This window comes from Rhinolophus sinicus, chromosome 15 (assembly GCF_057876585.1).
Source record: "Rhinolophus sinicus isolate RSI-liver-muscle chromosome 15, RSI-T2T, whole genome shotgun sequence".
Taxonomy (NCBI): Eukaryota; Metazoa; Chordata; class Mammalia; order Chiroptera; family Rhinolophidae; genus Rhinolophus; species Rhinolophus sinicus.
This window is the reverse complement of record NC_142515.1, coordinates 90555214-90571743: the sequence shown is the minus strand read 5'-3', so window position 1 is coordinate 90571743 and position 16530 is coordinate 90555214. Positions and strand designations below refer to the sequence as shown.

Below are 16530 nucleotides of genomic sequence, written 5' to 3'. Positions count from 1 at the left end.
GGGAGAGAGGGAAGCAACATATGTTGTTAAAAATTTACTGTACTTCCATATTCTAGAATAATATGCAGCTATAATAAAAGGAAGCTAAAAGTATTCTGTGTGCTGATATGTAAAGATGGAATGTAGTTGCTAAGTGGAAAAAGATGCTAAACAATGCGCCTAAAACACTAACTTGCAGCATTTGTAAAAAAGGGGGCCAGGGGTAAGCTGTTTCACTGTATACTGAGTGTACACATGTGTGCCACTTTTTAAAACTATTTTTTTATCTTTTTGACTTTTGAGCTATGTGAATATATAGCCCAGTGAAAAAACTTTAAAACAAAGGAAATGAGAAATTGCAGGTGATACATGTGGTGTGATTTTTATATACAAACAATTTTCAAGTCTCGTGAAGGAACCTAGAGATCAAAGATAAGGCCCCTGGCCTTAAATCAACGTTTTGGCAAATAAAAATACATGCACATGTTTTTAAGGTAAAATGAATTGTTTAAAACCTGGATTTTTTTTAAAATTTTATTCCAAACTTTTGGCTGACGCTTTTTATTAACTACCTAGTGCTGAAGAGCCTGTAGGGACCCAACGGTCATCAATGATGGTCACCTTCTCATTCTGTCAAACCCAGGACTCTCCTGGGCCTGATGATGGAGAAAGGTAAGGAGGCCTGGGAACACAGCATTTGGATCTCGAGTTTCCAAGGCAGGGAATTTGGTTTCCCATGGCTGGTCATGCCAAGCTCTCTTTCTAGGCAGATTCTGTGGCTGCCCTTCTTCCCATTGTTATAGGAGGGCCGACAGGGGGCTCTGCGTCTGGACCTCAGATGGGTCCAACAAAGGGTCCCCTCTGGAAGCCTCAGTGATCATAGTAAGGATGGGGGGAGACAGGCAGCTGAGACTTGGAGGCCTTGTCATGAGACTGGCCTGTTTGTCCCCTGGGAGGGCTTGAGGCCCATGTCTGGCAGAAGACTCTGGACTCCTTATCTGCCGGCATTCTGCCAGTCCATCAGCCTCAAGGTCAGAGAAGTCCTCTCTAGACACCTAGTGAGTCCTGGCTGGGGCCCCAGAGCATGACCCTTCCTCACCCCACTCCCCAACCTCCCTTGTCCCCAGGGAGTCTGGAAAGAGAAAAAAGTACAGAACTCCTCCAGAAGAAATTTCTCTCCCCACAGGGAAAGACCCCCATCCAAATAAGCACAGGGACAACTGCCTCCTTCCTCTTCACGTTTTTCAAGGAAAAGACTAGAATTATTAGCAATTACATCACATTTACGAATAAAAATGGAAACTTTCTCTGGTTTGCACCGTAAGTCTCTTGGCCATTAGCAAGCAATGTGACTTGGTGACACCCGTTAACCTCTTTAAATCCAGTTTTTTTAGTTGTAAAACACAGGGGGGCTAGACTCAAAGCTTCCCAAAGTCCCTGAGTTCAACATGCTGTCGTGTGTGGTTCTACAAAATACCTATGCATTTTCTTCAAAATACTTCCTTCAGACATCAAGTACACACAGGCTGAATTATTTTGGCAGAGTGGGGAGAAGGCCCCAATTCCCTGACATATACAATCAATTCCCAGCACTACTACTTAGATCCCAAGATCCTGTAAATATTGGACATGGACATGGTTCCTCCTGGAACTGAGTGGGCTGTGAGCAGGAAAAGAGCAAAGAGGAAGAAGGTGGTAAGGGTTTGAAATCAGAACCAGTCCAGTGACTGGTCCATACACGCACACACAAACACACACAGAGTCACATACATACATACTTAGTCCTCCTTGCCTATAACCAGCCCAGAAAAGGAGTGTTTCCATTACCTGAAGAAATCAGAGTAGCTCCCGAAACTAACAGTGGAACAAAAATCTCTTTTCCCTTTGCCCAGTGAATCTGTGGGGCCATCCCTGGCAGGCCACAGCAAAGAGGCCTACCCAAAGGAGGAGGAGGAGGAGGAGACCTCTGTGTTCTAGGCGGAAACACAATATGCTGCACAGTGGTGAGAACAGGCCCACAGAGGTTAAGAATTTCTCCCTGCTGGACAGTGATGGATGCAGATTTGAACACAACTTCCTCTGGCTCAAAAGCCAGGCATCCTCCTGCCACTGTACACACACCACCTCTACTAGATGAAACACAACAGTGGGACCTCTCTTGCTCTACCTCATTCTTCACATATGGATGTTCTTTCTGACCAACAAGAGTGTGTAGGAGCAGGACCTCTTTCTCTCTTTGCACCTGTGGTCGCCAGTGCAGAGCCAATCACAGACCAGGCCCTGTGCATTTACGTATGAGGGATGAATGGCGAGTCACCGGAGCTCTGGTATCTCAAGCAGCCCACAATTCTGATTCTTCTTGCCTAAATGACAAGGTCACTCATTCTGTGTTTGGTGCTCCCTCATCATACCTGCAAACCAATGGCAGGAAGAGGCGCACTCACTGGTCTATCTCTTGGCTACCACACAATGCATGGAAGACTCACCTCTGAGCATCCAACAGGGAATGGAATATGGGGTTTTTAATTACAGCTGCTAAAAGATATGATTCTGGACATTCTTTCTCTTGCTTCACCAAGCTCCTCCCAGTTTTTATGGCTCTTGTTTTAAGAGGTAAGGATTAACGATTAAGAGACCAGAGATCCAATCTGACCTCAGCAAGCACTGACCCCTTCCCAAGGTCGTAGGGCAAGTGAGGAGCAGCCCTGGGACAGAGGCGAGGGTAGCCAAGTCAGCCCCCATGACACGTTATCAACACCACTTCCGAGCGGCCTACCCAAGTGGCCCGAGGTTCCTAGCGAAGAGTGACTGAAGACAAACCCAAGCCAAGGGTGACTCCAAGAGGAAGGGTCAGGTCAAAGCTGCTCCTTCCTCCGTGCTTCCTTTGGCCCCTCACCAAATCATGTTCACAGTCCTCTTGAACACCCGGGCCCCGGCAGACACTAGATCCTCAAAAATGTAGCCACAAGCTGAGGACATTTTCTTGGCTTAACTGGACCTCAGGATCACATGGTGAAACTGCTTGGATGACTATTTTGATCTATTGCCCTAATCCACCAAGAGAGGGCAGCCTAAACCAGACCACCTAAATTGGTCGGTACCGACCAAAAATAGCTAAAAAGCCATACCCACCGGGCAAGCTTGGTCGGGGTTAGCTTAGTCCCTCCTTTGCCACTCTGCGTCTCCTGCTACCGGCCAGCCGGAAGATTTGGGGGCATTTCTTCAGCTGGGGAGGTGGTCTGCGTGGGGTGGGGTAGGGGCCACAACTCTTGGAAAGCGAAGTCGGGAGGGACACCAGTGCTCCATTCGGGCCGCCCCACGAGCTGCCCACCGGATTTGCCCAACTATTCTCCGCTTTTTCTGTCCTCGCGTCTATGGGCTCCAGGAAGCCTCCCTCAGCCTTGCAGTGCAGCTTTCCACGTTCTGGGTACCTTCTCTGGCTCCCACATCCCGCGCTCTACAGCCCAACGGACCGCAGCTGCGACCTGCCTTCCCTCTCCTAGTAACCCCATCGTGGCACCGCAGGCAGGTGTCGCCTCCTTGCAGGGTCTGGGCCCGTGTGCGGGCTCTCCGGAGCGACTCCCCGGTCCAGCCCGAGGTTTCGGGGACCGCGGCGGGGCTCCCGGTAGTACGCGCAGCCGGGCCCCCACCCCCACCCAGTGACCCGAGCCCGGAGGCGCACTGCTCCTCCGCGCGCTGCCGCATCCCTGGGGCACGGCGCGGCCCCGATCGCACGCCCTCAGCCCCTCACCTGAAGCTGGGGCGGACACCACCAGGTCCGCGCAATCTCACAAGCCAGGCCCACGGGCGGCCAGTAGCTGCAACGGCTGAGGTAGCGGTAGCGGCGGCAGCAGCTCTGTCCCGACGTCCGCGCAGGCAAAACGCGTGCCCTCTCCCCCTTGCCTGCGTCCGTCCCCGCCACGCCGCGCATGCTCGACTATATACCCTGCGCGTCAGCCTCGCCCCGCCCCCGACCTCGGCCCCGCCCCCGCCCGTCCCTGCGCTCCCCCGGGCCTGCCACGTGGGGCCCCCGCCAGCGGGAGGGGTACTTGCGGGAACTACCGGTCGGCTGCCCGCTAGACCTGGACCCGCGGTTGGCTTGCCCAGGGCTTTCCGGGTGAGCCAGCGCTCTTCTGCGCCTCGGGGCCCCAATCTGAGACCCTAGCTCACCGAGTCCTAGCTCACATCTAGCTTAGTCGGCTTCCTCTTCTAATCGCTTGAATTCCATCCTTCATTCACAGAGGCCCCACAGGCTCCTCCTTCTTCTGGAAACCTCCCATTAAGACCTTTCCCCCTCTTACGTGGGAAACTAGCAACCTGGCCTCCAACCCTCAGGAGTAGGACTGGCTACTCACTTGACCAGTACGTATGTATATATTTTAAGAATTCTGATTAATGTAAAAAACTTCTCTCTTCCTTCCCCAATTCAGTTCTGAAATGTACCCCCAAAAAGGGACGCACCAAAGATGTTTCTTCTGCATTTTCCCACCAGCCAAAAGAACAAAAATTTCCTGTACACGTGCCAAATAAACCGTACTACTCTCACTTTTCGAGCTAGATGTCACACCACGCCCTCAAATGATCAGGCTCTCTAAGGAGCCAGATTTCTTAACCGAAAGCTTGGGACAATGTTAATTTTTGTGTGAGGAGTGTCCTAGCAGTCTCTTTGATGTGGGATAGTCCTATTGAGGTGGATATCAGGACTCGGAAATGCAAATTTCTTGAGAAAATAAGCCACCCATTAAACTCCCATTGTTCTAGTCTGCTGGACATCATGATTATTTCCTCTACAGCTAAGCCAGCGGCCACCTGGGTCTAGGGGACCCAAAAGAAGGGCCTTCTGACAGAAGTGTAGCCAGTTAGTGCTCATGTCCCTCTTCTAGTTCAAAGGTTAGTGCCCAGCTGGCACTGTGTCTGTGCATTTCCACAGGGAATGGGGACCACTCCCCACTCTGCAGGTCCTAGGGAGACACCCAGATGGCAGTGCTAATGGGGAACAGAGCAGACAATCCCTAGAGCAGGTGGTAGGAAGAATCCGGGGCTGGATGGCAGCTTGTCCCTCAGGAACGGGTAGAGAGAAAAAAAGAGAAAAAGCACTGAAGCAATGCCAGAACGGGTAAATTGTTTATGCCACACTTGAAGAGACAGACTAGCTGGGCCCTGGCTTTTTCTAAAATTCAATTATTCTCACCCTGCAATTACAGCGCTCCAGTTGAGTAAGGGGTGGGGTGATGTTACATTTTCCAAGTGATTTCAAAGTAATAGTATCTCTTGCAGAATTTCCCTCGGAGCGCCGTCATCTTTGTAATAACCCTTTATATTTGTCTTTCTTGGTTAAACGCGGAGTATTTTTCAGACATTATGTCATCCATTTGGGATTCTTAATCCCATCTCCAATGGGGCTGTCAGAAATGGTCCAGTCCGTACCACTCCTTCCTGTCCTTAAATTTGGGGAAAGGAATGAGAAACTCACCAGAGATTAAGTAAAACAAGCATGCTTCTAACACAGAGAGCTCTGAAAAGTACGAAGGCCATAAATACGTATTACAAAGGGTGTGACTCTCTTCTGAAAACTGAGGTCTAAAAGCAATCCCATGGCTTTTCCAGGCCAGGTATCAATACTACACACAGGAAAATAAACCACCTGTCAGAGACAGAAGGGGAGGCAGGGCAAGACACCCACCACAGTGCCTATCACAGCATTCTCACTTGTTTGCAACCAGAGGAAGGGTAGAGCTGCCAAAGTCCACCAAAGCTGATAAGCTATCAGTAACCCATTAGGGGAATACAATTAATTATTAACACAGCTTGAAATCAAAAGGTGATGAACTCTCCATATCCACCCCCACACAAAATCCTGTACATATGCCCTGACCAAGTCCATCCTCCTTGTTGTTGAGTAGTTAGTTCTTTCACATCTAATGCCAGTGGGATCCCAATTCCATCATTTTCTCTAGCTAGTATGCTCTTTCTTGCTCTTAATAGGTTCGTGCAAAAGTAATTGCGGTTTAAAAGGTTAAAAATAATTGCAAAAACCCCAATTACTTTTGCACCACCTTAGTATTACCCCATTTCCACTTGTCAAAATTCTAACTCTTCAAAGCCACCTCCCTTCAGAAAGCTTCTTGATTCTTCTGAGGCATATTTGATCTGCCCTTTCAATTTTTGTTGACATTAAAAAATATTTACACTGCAACTCCAGTACAAGAAATATAGCAAACAAAAATTTTACACAACTTTCTTAGTACATGCAATATACTGATATTTTATATTCTATTTCAATTTTTTTTAAAGTGGCAACAAACACACAAAATTGATTTCATGACCCATTGAGTCATAATTCACAGCATTAAAACATTTTATATGGTTTACGGTACTCGCATTTTCCCCTTAAAATTATTACATTTCTATCCCTAACATCATTAGACTTTAATCTGTCTCGATTATCAAAGATTTCTGTATAGAACTGCATTTGCTAACATAACATCTTGCACCTAACAGATTCTCAACAAATATTTGTTGGATTAATGAATCAGCCAGCTCACTAAGTTTGACATCAGGCAGTGTTTAAGGGAACTAAACACAAAAATCTGACATTTTTGTGACTGCTATTTCCCTTCTGGCAAGCTACCACAGCTACCTGCAAAAAGACATGTAGACAGATTTCCTATAGCTGAAGGGAGTGGAATAGCCTTGGGAAAGAAGCCAGAGAACTGAGTTCCCCAGCTCTGACTGTATATAGGGTGGGACTATGGACTCAGAAAATCAAACCTCCTTCATGGTTTGTGTCAACAAGGTAGGCAACTAACTTATCAGCAGGCTGGGGCAAAGACCCCTCTTTCCACTCCCCAGTTATAGGGCCAGCTGGAGAGAGACAGGAGAGAGAAATCAATGATCAGGTTTCTCTACTTTTAAGGGGAAAAGTGAGTTTTCTGTTTCGGTATGGTTTAATGAATTTAAGAGGATCAGAGGAAATGTGAAGGTTCTAGTTTACCCAAAATCAGGTCCAAGGACCAGCACCCCACAGTCCATCAGCCAAATGAGTTAGAACACCTTTAGACGCCTCTATCGTTTCTGTTCTCCTCTGACGGTTTCGGCAGATGTAGTCAATTGGGAAAAGTAATGCTTAGTTCAGTAGCAAGTTATCTCTAGGAATTTATCCTAGATACCTAAATTATTTCCTATTTATACCTATTTATTCATCTGAGATACCTAAATTGTTGGCATTTAATTGTTCATTTTATTCCCTTATAGTCCTTTTTATTTCTGTAAGATCAATAGTCCCCTTTCATTCCTGTTTTTAGTAATGAGTCTTCCCCCACCCCCCTTGGCCAATCTAGCTAAAGGTTTGCCTATTTTGTCAATCTTTTCAAATAACTAATTTTTGGTGTTGCTGATTTTTCTCTATTGTTTTCCTATTCTCTATTTCATTAATTTCTGCTCTGGTCTTTATTAGGAAATATTACCTTTGTCCTCACTTTTGAACTCACGTTTAGCTAGGAAAAGAATTCCAACTTGATGTTGCATGAAGTTCTTTTTCCTTTTGTCCTAAGCATCTTTTGTGGGTTATGCTAGTCTGTTGCTGGTTTGATGACCTTTCTTTGTAAGCAATCTCTTTCACCTCTGGTTGTTTTTAAGATTCTCGGTCTTTGGTGTTCCAGAGTTTCACTCTGATACATACAGGAGTGCGATTTTCTTTTATCTTCAATGAATTTCTTCAGGTAGAGGATTCATATTTGTTTCTAATTCTGGAAAATTCTGTCTTTACGTCTTCCATATTGTGTCACTCATTCTATTTTAACTTGCAGGAACTCCTATTAGGCAAATGTTGGACCTTCTGATTCTCTCCTCTCTTCTTTTCCACTGTTCCCATTTACACCTCTCTGTGCTGCAATCCTATTGACTTAGTATTTGCTTCTGCAGGTTTCAGGGCTCTAACCAGTCTGGGCCAGTCTTTGTGGTAATTTTTCAGCTTGTGGTCCTTCTACATGCCAGTCATAGAAATATGGACTACAAATACCTGTATGAGGCCCAGGCTTAGGGATTTCTCGTCAATGCCTTTTTACCTTTGAGTTTCCTTACTGCTGCCCCAAGATGGTTGGCAGGGACTCTCTACTCCCCTCCCAGGCTCCAGCTCTCTTCATCCAGGACACTTCACTCCAGCTATTGTGCATCTCACAGGGTCTGAGGCCACTTCTTCTATCCTTTCCTGGGATGAAAAGCTTCAGTGCTCCTGCATTTTGTCCATAACCCTGGGAGCTGTGTTGTCACCAACTATCACCACTCTGGCTGCCCTTTCTTGTACCTCGATATTTTCTTTCCTTCCTTGTTTCCCTTATTCCATGTCCCCCAAATTCAGCTACTTAACAAAAAAAAAACTTTCCTATTGTGGCCAACATTTGTCAGTTGGTCAGCTCAGTGTGCCATGTTTTCAGAAGTCTCCCTTGTTTACTCATTTAAAAAATAGCTATTTTTAGAGCAGGTTTAGGTTCACAGCAGAACTGCACAGAAAGTGGAGATTTCCTGTATACACACAGCCTCCCCCACTATCAATAACCCCCACCACAGTGGTGTATTTGTTACAACTGAGGAACCTCCACTGACACATCCTTATCACCCCAAGTCCATAGTTTTTACCTCAGGGTTCATGCTTGTCTTTCACATCCTATGGGTTTGGACAAACGTGTAATGACATGTATCCACCATTACAATATTCTACAGAATAGTTTTCTTGCCCTAGCAATCTTCTGTGTTCTGCCTGTTCATCGTTCCTTTCCCCTAAACCCTGATCTTTTTACTGTCTCTAGTTTTGCCTTTTCCACAACGTCATGTAGTTGGACTCACACAGTATGTAGCTTTCTCAGATTGGCTTCTTTTACTTAGGAACATGCAATTAAGTTTCCTCTATGTCTTTTTATGGCTTCATAGCTCATTTCTTTGTAGCACTGAATAATATTCCATGGTCTGGATGTACCCCCATTTATTTATGCATTCACCTACTGAAGGGCATCTTGGTTGCTTCCAAGTGTTGGCAATTATGGATAAAGCTGCTATAAACATCTGTATGCAGGTTTTTGTGTGGACATAAGTTTTCAACTCATTTGGGCACAATACCAAGGAGTATGTTGCTGTACTTTATTGGTAAGAGTATGTTTAGTTTTGTAAGAAATTGCCAAAGTGACTGTACCATTTTGCATTCCCACCATCAATGAATGAAGTTTCATTGCTCCACATCCTCGCCAGCATTTGGTGTCAGTGTTTTGGATTTTGGCCGTTCTAACAGGTGTGTACTGGTTATCTAATTTTAATTTGTAATTCTCTAATGGCTTATGATGTTGAGTATCTGTTCATGTTTATTTGCCAACTGTATATTTTCTTTGGTGTGGGATGTCTGTTCAGGTCTTTGGCCCAATTTTTAATGAGTCTATTTTATTATTGTTGAGTCTTTGTATATTTTGGGTAAGAGTCCTTTATCAGATATATCTTTTGCAAATATTTTCTCCCAGTCTGTGGCTTATTTTCTCATCCTCTTGATTTTCCTCTTTTAAAAAAATAAAGAAAGTCCAGACTGGAAAAGTTACTAAGACACCCAGATAAAGCTGGCAATAGAGCCACAAAGAGAAAACAGGGTCTTCTCCAATAATCCCAAATCACTGAGAAATTTCAGGCACAAATTTTAACATTGCCAGTATAAAGAGGTAGTCATTTGTAAAACTACTTTCTTTTTCATACCATTAAAAAAATGGCCCTGTAGCACTATATAGAAATTAGGTTCTTTCTATAGACTGAGTTTGAAAAGCTCTGCATCATTTAAGAAGTTTAAGTTGGATAGTGCATATAAATGAAGCACTGTTATCATTTAAGGAGTTTCTAAATAAGTAGAATGGACTGTAGTGATGAAGCAAGCAGCCAGAGTGCTTTGGGAAGGTATTTTTAAAGGTTATAGATACACCATGAAGTACATGCAAAGAAGAGCAAGCATTAGAAAAAGAGGAGGGGGAGGGCCACCGTTGGGAGCTGGTCTCATGTAAGACTAATAGAAACTGTCTGATGGGAAAAGAGATTTAAAAAACAAGACAAACACACACATACACACAAGTGCCTACTCTGTTCCAGAAGTAAGGCTGTTAGTGTCTTTTCTAAGAAATCTTACTACCCAAGTCACAGTGAAATTACCTGGCTACTAATACTGGAGCTGCACCTTGCATGCCAAGTAACAAATTAATAATTCTAGTAACAAACTAATAATTGAAGTATTACAGCTCTGTAAAGGAAAAACCTGTATCAATGTATCAACAACACTATTTCAAACACAACTGCACATTTATACAAATTTGTTTTTATTTATTTACCACCTGGTGACCCGATCATTTCACAGTAAGACTGAAACAACCCAAGAAAACCAGGAATAAAAAGCCCAAGAAACTTTTGTATAATATTCAAGTATTTGCCTTTTCTGATTATATAAGAGAAAGTGAGTTATTAGGAAATACAACTTCCAAAGAGAAATTCAAAATGCTTCCAAAGAGAATCAGAAAAGTGATCTGTTAAGCCAGAGACCTATGCTCCAATTGGTTTGATTCAGTGGTTTTAAAATTCCAGGTCTTTGCCTCGCCCTACCGCCCGCATCCCAGGGAAACCAGAGTGCACATGAGGACCATCAACACCTAGAGCTCCTCAACCTCTGCTGGACACTGCGACAAACTGACACCTTGCCTGCTTTTCTTCTTCTGAGGAGTTTCCAGTTCAAGTTTCTCTTCTCACACACTGTCACATAAAATGGAATTTCTGCTTCGTCCCTTCCCTGCCACCAAGCCAAAATATAAATAAATAAATAAATATATAAATACATAAATAAATAAATAAAATTTTGAAAAGGTTAAATAAAACTGGTTTTTAAAACCCAGTTGAAGCGAGGTAAGACTGAAGTTACCCTGAAGGGACTGGAAGATTTTAAAACGGGGGGAAGTGAACACAAAAAACAGTGCTTCCCAAAACACTGCAACCCACAGGCATAGTGATAACTTTCTAAATTGAAATGCTGAAATGTGTGGACTTTGGCAGGAGTGTCATGTTTTCCAAAGCCAACTTCTGGAAATCTTAACCTGGATTCAGAAAAATTCCTAACAAGATGACCCAATAGCCAGGAAGAAGTTATTGAGCAAGGGAAATGAGAGATTCAATCACAAACATATCAACAGAAGAGAAGGACACACACCTGGGAGAAAGGTTCAAGAAAAACTCACATCCCATCATAAACCTTCCTTGCTGTTGAATTTCACGTATTCTGATTCTTGATTTTAAACCTGAAACTTACTACAGATCAGTAGTAATAAAGAGTAAGGGTGTCTGTGCATGTGGGAGGGGAGGAGGGAAATCAACATGGTCTACTGTAAAGTAATTGAAATAAACAGAAAAACTTTATCTGGCCTTTCTCAGGAGGCAAAGGGAGAAATAAATGCCCCTTTCAAAGTCAGCTCAAGTCACAGGTGTCAGAAACTCAATTCCTGGAGATTAGGTCAGTAAGGGCCTGACTATACCACCAGTTGGTTTTACTACGTCTTTCACACTTGCCAGCAATAGTAGTATCTTGAAAAATTTTTGCCTTACATGCCTTTTTATTACTTTTCCCAGTTGCTCAAATAAAGTAACTCTCTACTTTAAAAAATGTGCAGTGACTTCATTCATTATCACTTCTGACACCAGAAGGGAGAACTGCTTAGTAAGCAGAGCTTCTAGGTGTAATTTCAGCTTCTGTAGGTTTCTACAGCGCCTGCTGGTTTTGCTGGCTCTTCAAGATTCCCCCAATTCACCCACTCCATCTACACAGCAGCAGTGTCACCCCCATTTGCTCTACAAAGGCAACAAGGCAATTTCCAGCTGATGTAATACTTAGAATGGAACTTGCTTCTTGGTGATACTATGTTTAATAGAAATAAAGGAAAAAAATATATCTTATTCTACTGGGTTGTTGCAAGGGAAACATGAACACAAAAGTCCCTTCAGTCTATGTTGATCCTGCATGAGTCACAGCCGAGTCCAGAAGTCTAATTTCTCTATTCAGTCCATATCCTGGTTGTCCAGTCACAGAAAGAACAGACTCTCGCACAGCTGGATGGCTGGTTCATGATGCAAGATTTGTCCTGACAGGAAAGCTAGCTTGTGGGCATACTTGCAAGGAGCTGGAACTCTGATGGTACCAGGCCAATTCCAGTACATGTGGCATAGTTTGAAAGTCAACCTGCGGGCCAAGAAGAAAAGATGAACCTTATGACCCTTCACCTTCAATTTGGGGAAGATTATGTACTTGCGGGTGCATATTTTCCAGCAAACTAGGGGATTAAGGAATATGTGATGCAACTTTTATTTATTTATTTTTACATGATGCAACTTTTGGGAATCATTATTTTGAAGTGGAATTGTTTCTATTGCCACCACCATTTGTAAGCTAGGAGGACATGGGTAAATTCCCTCACTTTAGGTGCCCCCCCCTATTTTTATATCAAAATAAGGAAAACACGTTCTTTTGTTTTGCCTCAAGAATAGCCAGCAGAAGGATAAATACCCCAGCAAAGTATTGATATAATCTGATCTTAAGGGCTTTGGGTCTCAAATCAGGTTGGATATCAAAATCATCCAGAGCAGTTTTTTTGTTGTTGTTTTGTTTTCAAAGATTTTGCTGGGGAAGGGGAACAGGACTTGATTGGGGAACAGTGTGTACTATTGACTTTTTTTCCAAGTCAAGTTGTTGTCCTTTCAATCTTAGTTGTGGAGGGTGCTGTTCAGCTTCAAGTTGTTGTCCTTTCAGTCTTAGTTGAGGAGGGCGCAGCTCAGCTCCAGGTCCAGTCGCCATTTTCTAGTTGCAGGGGGCACAGCCCACCATCCCTTGCGGGAGTCGAAACCGGCAACCATGTGGTTGAGAGGACACGCTCCAACCAACTGAGCCATCCGGGAGCTCAGTGGCAGCTCAGCTCAAGGTGCCCTGTTCAATCTTAGTTGCAGGGGGCGGAGCCCACCATCCCTTGCGGAACTCGAGGAGCTGAACCGGCAACCTTGTGGTTGAGAGCCCACTGGCCCATGTGGGAATCGAACCGGCAGCCTTTGGAGTTAGGAGCATGGAGCTCTAACCACCTGAGCCACCGGGCCGGCCCCAGAGCAGTTTTTTAAAATACAAATGCCTCAGAATGGTTGGGGGTAACTCCTGGACATCAGTATTGTTTTTAAAGCTCTTTGAGTAATTTTAATGTACAAGGATTACCAATCGCTTCTCAAAAAAATACCATTGTCATAAAAGACATAAAGAAACTCAAGGAGTAAATATCCCTGGGGGTGGACAGTGACTTCACCTTAGTTAACTGTCCAGAATTATTTCAAGTGAGAAAGAGTGAGTTACTGGTCAGCTCACCTCTGCATATGATCAGGGCTCAGGTTTGCAGTGTTGAGAACACACACATAATGGGTAGGAAGGCCACAACCCTGCCGTACATGATGGGCCAGAAGGTAGAAGTCCACCCTAATAAAGAAAAAGGACAAAATAATGATATGTTTGGATTTGGCCACACAAAGGTGGAAAAAATCTTGGAGATCATTGTAGCTCCTTCACCTAAGGAGCTACACCTTAGGTGAAGCTTCACCTTAGGTGAAGGAGTTACAATGATCTCCAAGATTTTTTCCACCTTTGGTTCAACACACACAGAGACCAAACCATGATTAGAACTCAGGTCTTCTGACTCTACAGGCTGTTCAAGAATGGTGATAGGAACTACCATTTTTGGGTGCAGAACGTTAAGCATGTATGAGCTCAGGGGGAAGAAGGTATGTTCAATATTTTATACTTAAGAAGTAAAAACTTTATTTTTTTTTCCTGATAGTTTTTTAAGCTTTATTTTTTAACAGTAAACTCTGAGGATTCCATTCCACATCTCCCCAACCTACCCAGTCCAATATCCAGGGAATGGATAACCTCTGCAACCTATTCTTGCTGAAATGTCATGTTTTGTCCACTTACCACTCACAGCTTGTTATTGTATGATCTACCACAGTCCCAGGGGAGGGAGTCACAAAATACTCAGTGGCGGCCAGGTACAGATTGATGCTGATTTTCTTCTGAACTACGAATACCACCATCTTGGGCTGATAATTCTCAAAAGCTTCAAAACACTTCTGTAGCTGAGGAATCTCATAGTTGGCAACTGTCTTTAGCTGGCCGTCAGACACTCCATCACGGTACACCACAATCTTCTCTGGGAGACAGTGGTTCACCTGAAATGACACCTACTGAGGTGAGCGTGGAGCCCTGGGACTAACGAGCACGGGCAGTGAGAGGCCTGCTCAGAACACCACTGGGCCCAAAGCCACCATGTCAGAAGAGCAAGGGGGAAAAAGCTTCTTGTCATTTTTACACTTCCTCAGGGTAGTGAAACAGGCCTGGTACAGCAAAGGTTTTATAAAATATGAAAGCAAAACAAACAAGTTATGAGTCATACGCATATGGGTCATATTCAGTGTGAACAAAGTCAGAAGGAATGGGAGGAAAATTATGGGCTAAATCAATCTTCTTCTACTTGGATTTAATACTAATTACTGTCTAGGCCAAGAACAAGGTGAGCTGTTAGAGAAATTCTAACACAGACCACACATCCCACTAATGGGCCATCCTCACAATTTTATGTACCAGCAACACCCAAAGTTGCAAACAAGTGAAAGGGTCCTTTACTAAATATTATCCTACAATCAGGTATAATGTGAAACATTTTTACTATAACTAAGTAATTAGCAAACAGTCATGGTAAACTGTCCACGGATCCAAAGCAAATTAAATGCTGGCTTAAATCAGTTTAAAGAATATTTTTTTCCCCATTTAGAGAATATAATTATGTTCTAGTCATGTTCAACTTCAACAGTTAGAGAATAAGATGTTCCATTTTAAACTAGAAGTTCTCTGAAAACTATTTTAGTTTAATTCACAGTTAAGTGACAGTTTGATTATAGTTGAGTGTAGCTCATTCTAGAGTTTTGTTCACAAAACCTAAATTATCACTGAATTAAATATGTACATACTATACATTCTCTATATGTTACGTACTTTATGTGAAAATTTAAGTTTCATTTCAAAGGACCCTTTCTTAAAATAATCACCTAGACATTTTGGCAGCTTAAGTTCATAATTTCAAATATTTTATAAATGTTCCATTCCTTTTTTTCTGAGAGAAACCTCAAATACTACATTTACAGACATGTAATTGATCTTCATATTCCAAGATTAGATTTCCTGCCCCAGTTGGTAGCACCTTTTCTGTTTCTGTGTTGCTTTTGGCTGTCTAACATCTATTCCACCTTTTTTGGTCAGAGCATCGAGTTTCTTCCAGCCTCCTGCAAGAGAGCCTGGTGAGACTATTAATTGAGGTACCTTCCCCTAATCTAGGCTTTCTCAACCTGACACGTGGGACTGGATAATTCTTTGCTAGGTCTAGTTCACCTGACACGTGGGACTGGATAATTCTTTGTTAGGTCTAGTTCATCTAGTCCATTCTTGTCACTACAGGATATTTAACAGCATTTGGGCCTCTACCCACTAGATGCCAGTAGCAATTTCCCCAAATGATAACCCAAAATGTCTTTAGACACTGCCCACTGAGAAGACAAAACTGCCCCCAGATGAGGACCACTGCACTAACCAAAGAACAGGGAGATGACTCAAGCCACACCGACATTCCTCCCTTGCTCTGAATCTTGAGCAGAGAATGAAAATCACTTGGAGTTTGGTCCCTCTGATGTGGTACTTCTTCGTGTCCCTGCTTCTGGACCTCCAGGAGCTACCCTGGCTCCTGTGCATTCCCAGCTTAACGCTCAACCTTTTCATCACTCCTGAGACTTTCCATGATCCTATCAATCAACTCCCCTTTCACTAACGTTAGCACAGGCCTGTGATTCCCCAAAGACCCCTAACTGATATGCTGTGTCAAAAAGGTAAGCACCACCACAGCACTGAGACACGGAAGAAATCCTCATTTCACAGACGGGGAGACAGAGGAAGCACTCTGGATCTAGGACCAGGCAACCTAGGACTAAGTCCAACTCTGCAGCTCTTCAGTTATAATCATGAAGACTCAATTTCCTCAGTTGAAAAATGGAGACAAAGGACCCCCTTATACCTCCTTCTCAGGGTTGTTAAGAGGGATAAAGTAAATATACCAGGTGTGCCAAAAAAACATATACACATGACTTGTATTCATCTTTTATTATCGGTATATAGTATCAGAATTTTAATACAGTTTTTTCCTTTCTTAAAATGTGTATACATTTTTTTGGCACGGTGTGTGTGTGTGTGTGTCTACACATACATATAATTTAAAGTGGTACACTAAATTGAGACTGAGCTACATTAACAGAAGGGACATAAGATCAATGGAATGAAAAATGGAATCCAATTCATTGGAAGTATTCACTGACATCACCTCTTCATTTAAAATTTGCTAACGAACCACTGAACATGAGGACTATACTCTATACTATGTAAGCTTCCAGGAGAAGTGAAAGATGTGATTCCTG

General features: G+C 43.5%; 2 protein-coding genes across 4 annotated transcripts in view; both read right to left on the bottom strand.

The window, feature by feature from the left end:
- The window catches only part of SLC39A14 (solute carrier family 39 member 14), a 40740-nt gene extending 36851 nt beyond the window's left edge, over window positions 1–3889 (bottom strand). For both annotated transcript variants that reach the window (XM_019714451.3, XM_019714462.3), the window contains exon 1: window positions 3731–3889. The gene's annotated coding sequence lies outside the window, so the exon portion shown is untranslated. The remainder of the gene's footprint in view (window positions 1–3730) is intronic.
- Window positions 3890–10387: 6498 nt separating this feature from the next.
- PIWIL2 (piwi like RNA-mediated gene silencing 2) overlaps window positions 10388–16530 on the bottom strand; it is a 68994-nt gene continuing 62851 nt past the window's right edge. The window contains exons 20-22 of one of the 2 annotated variants that reach the window (XM_019714439.3): window positions 13988–14241; window positions 13385–13492; window positions 10388–12220 (exon numbers count right to left, since the gene is read on the bottom strand). In XM_019714439.3, the coding sequence (XP_019569998.3) occupies window positions 12064–12220; window positions 13385–13492; window positions 13988–14241 (519 nt within the window). In that variant the 3' untranslated portion in view covers window positions 10388–12063. The remainder of the gene's footprint in view (window positions 12221–13384; window positions 13493–13987; window positions 14242–16530) is intronic. The other variant, XM_074338244.2, reaches the window with a different exon arrangement.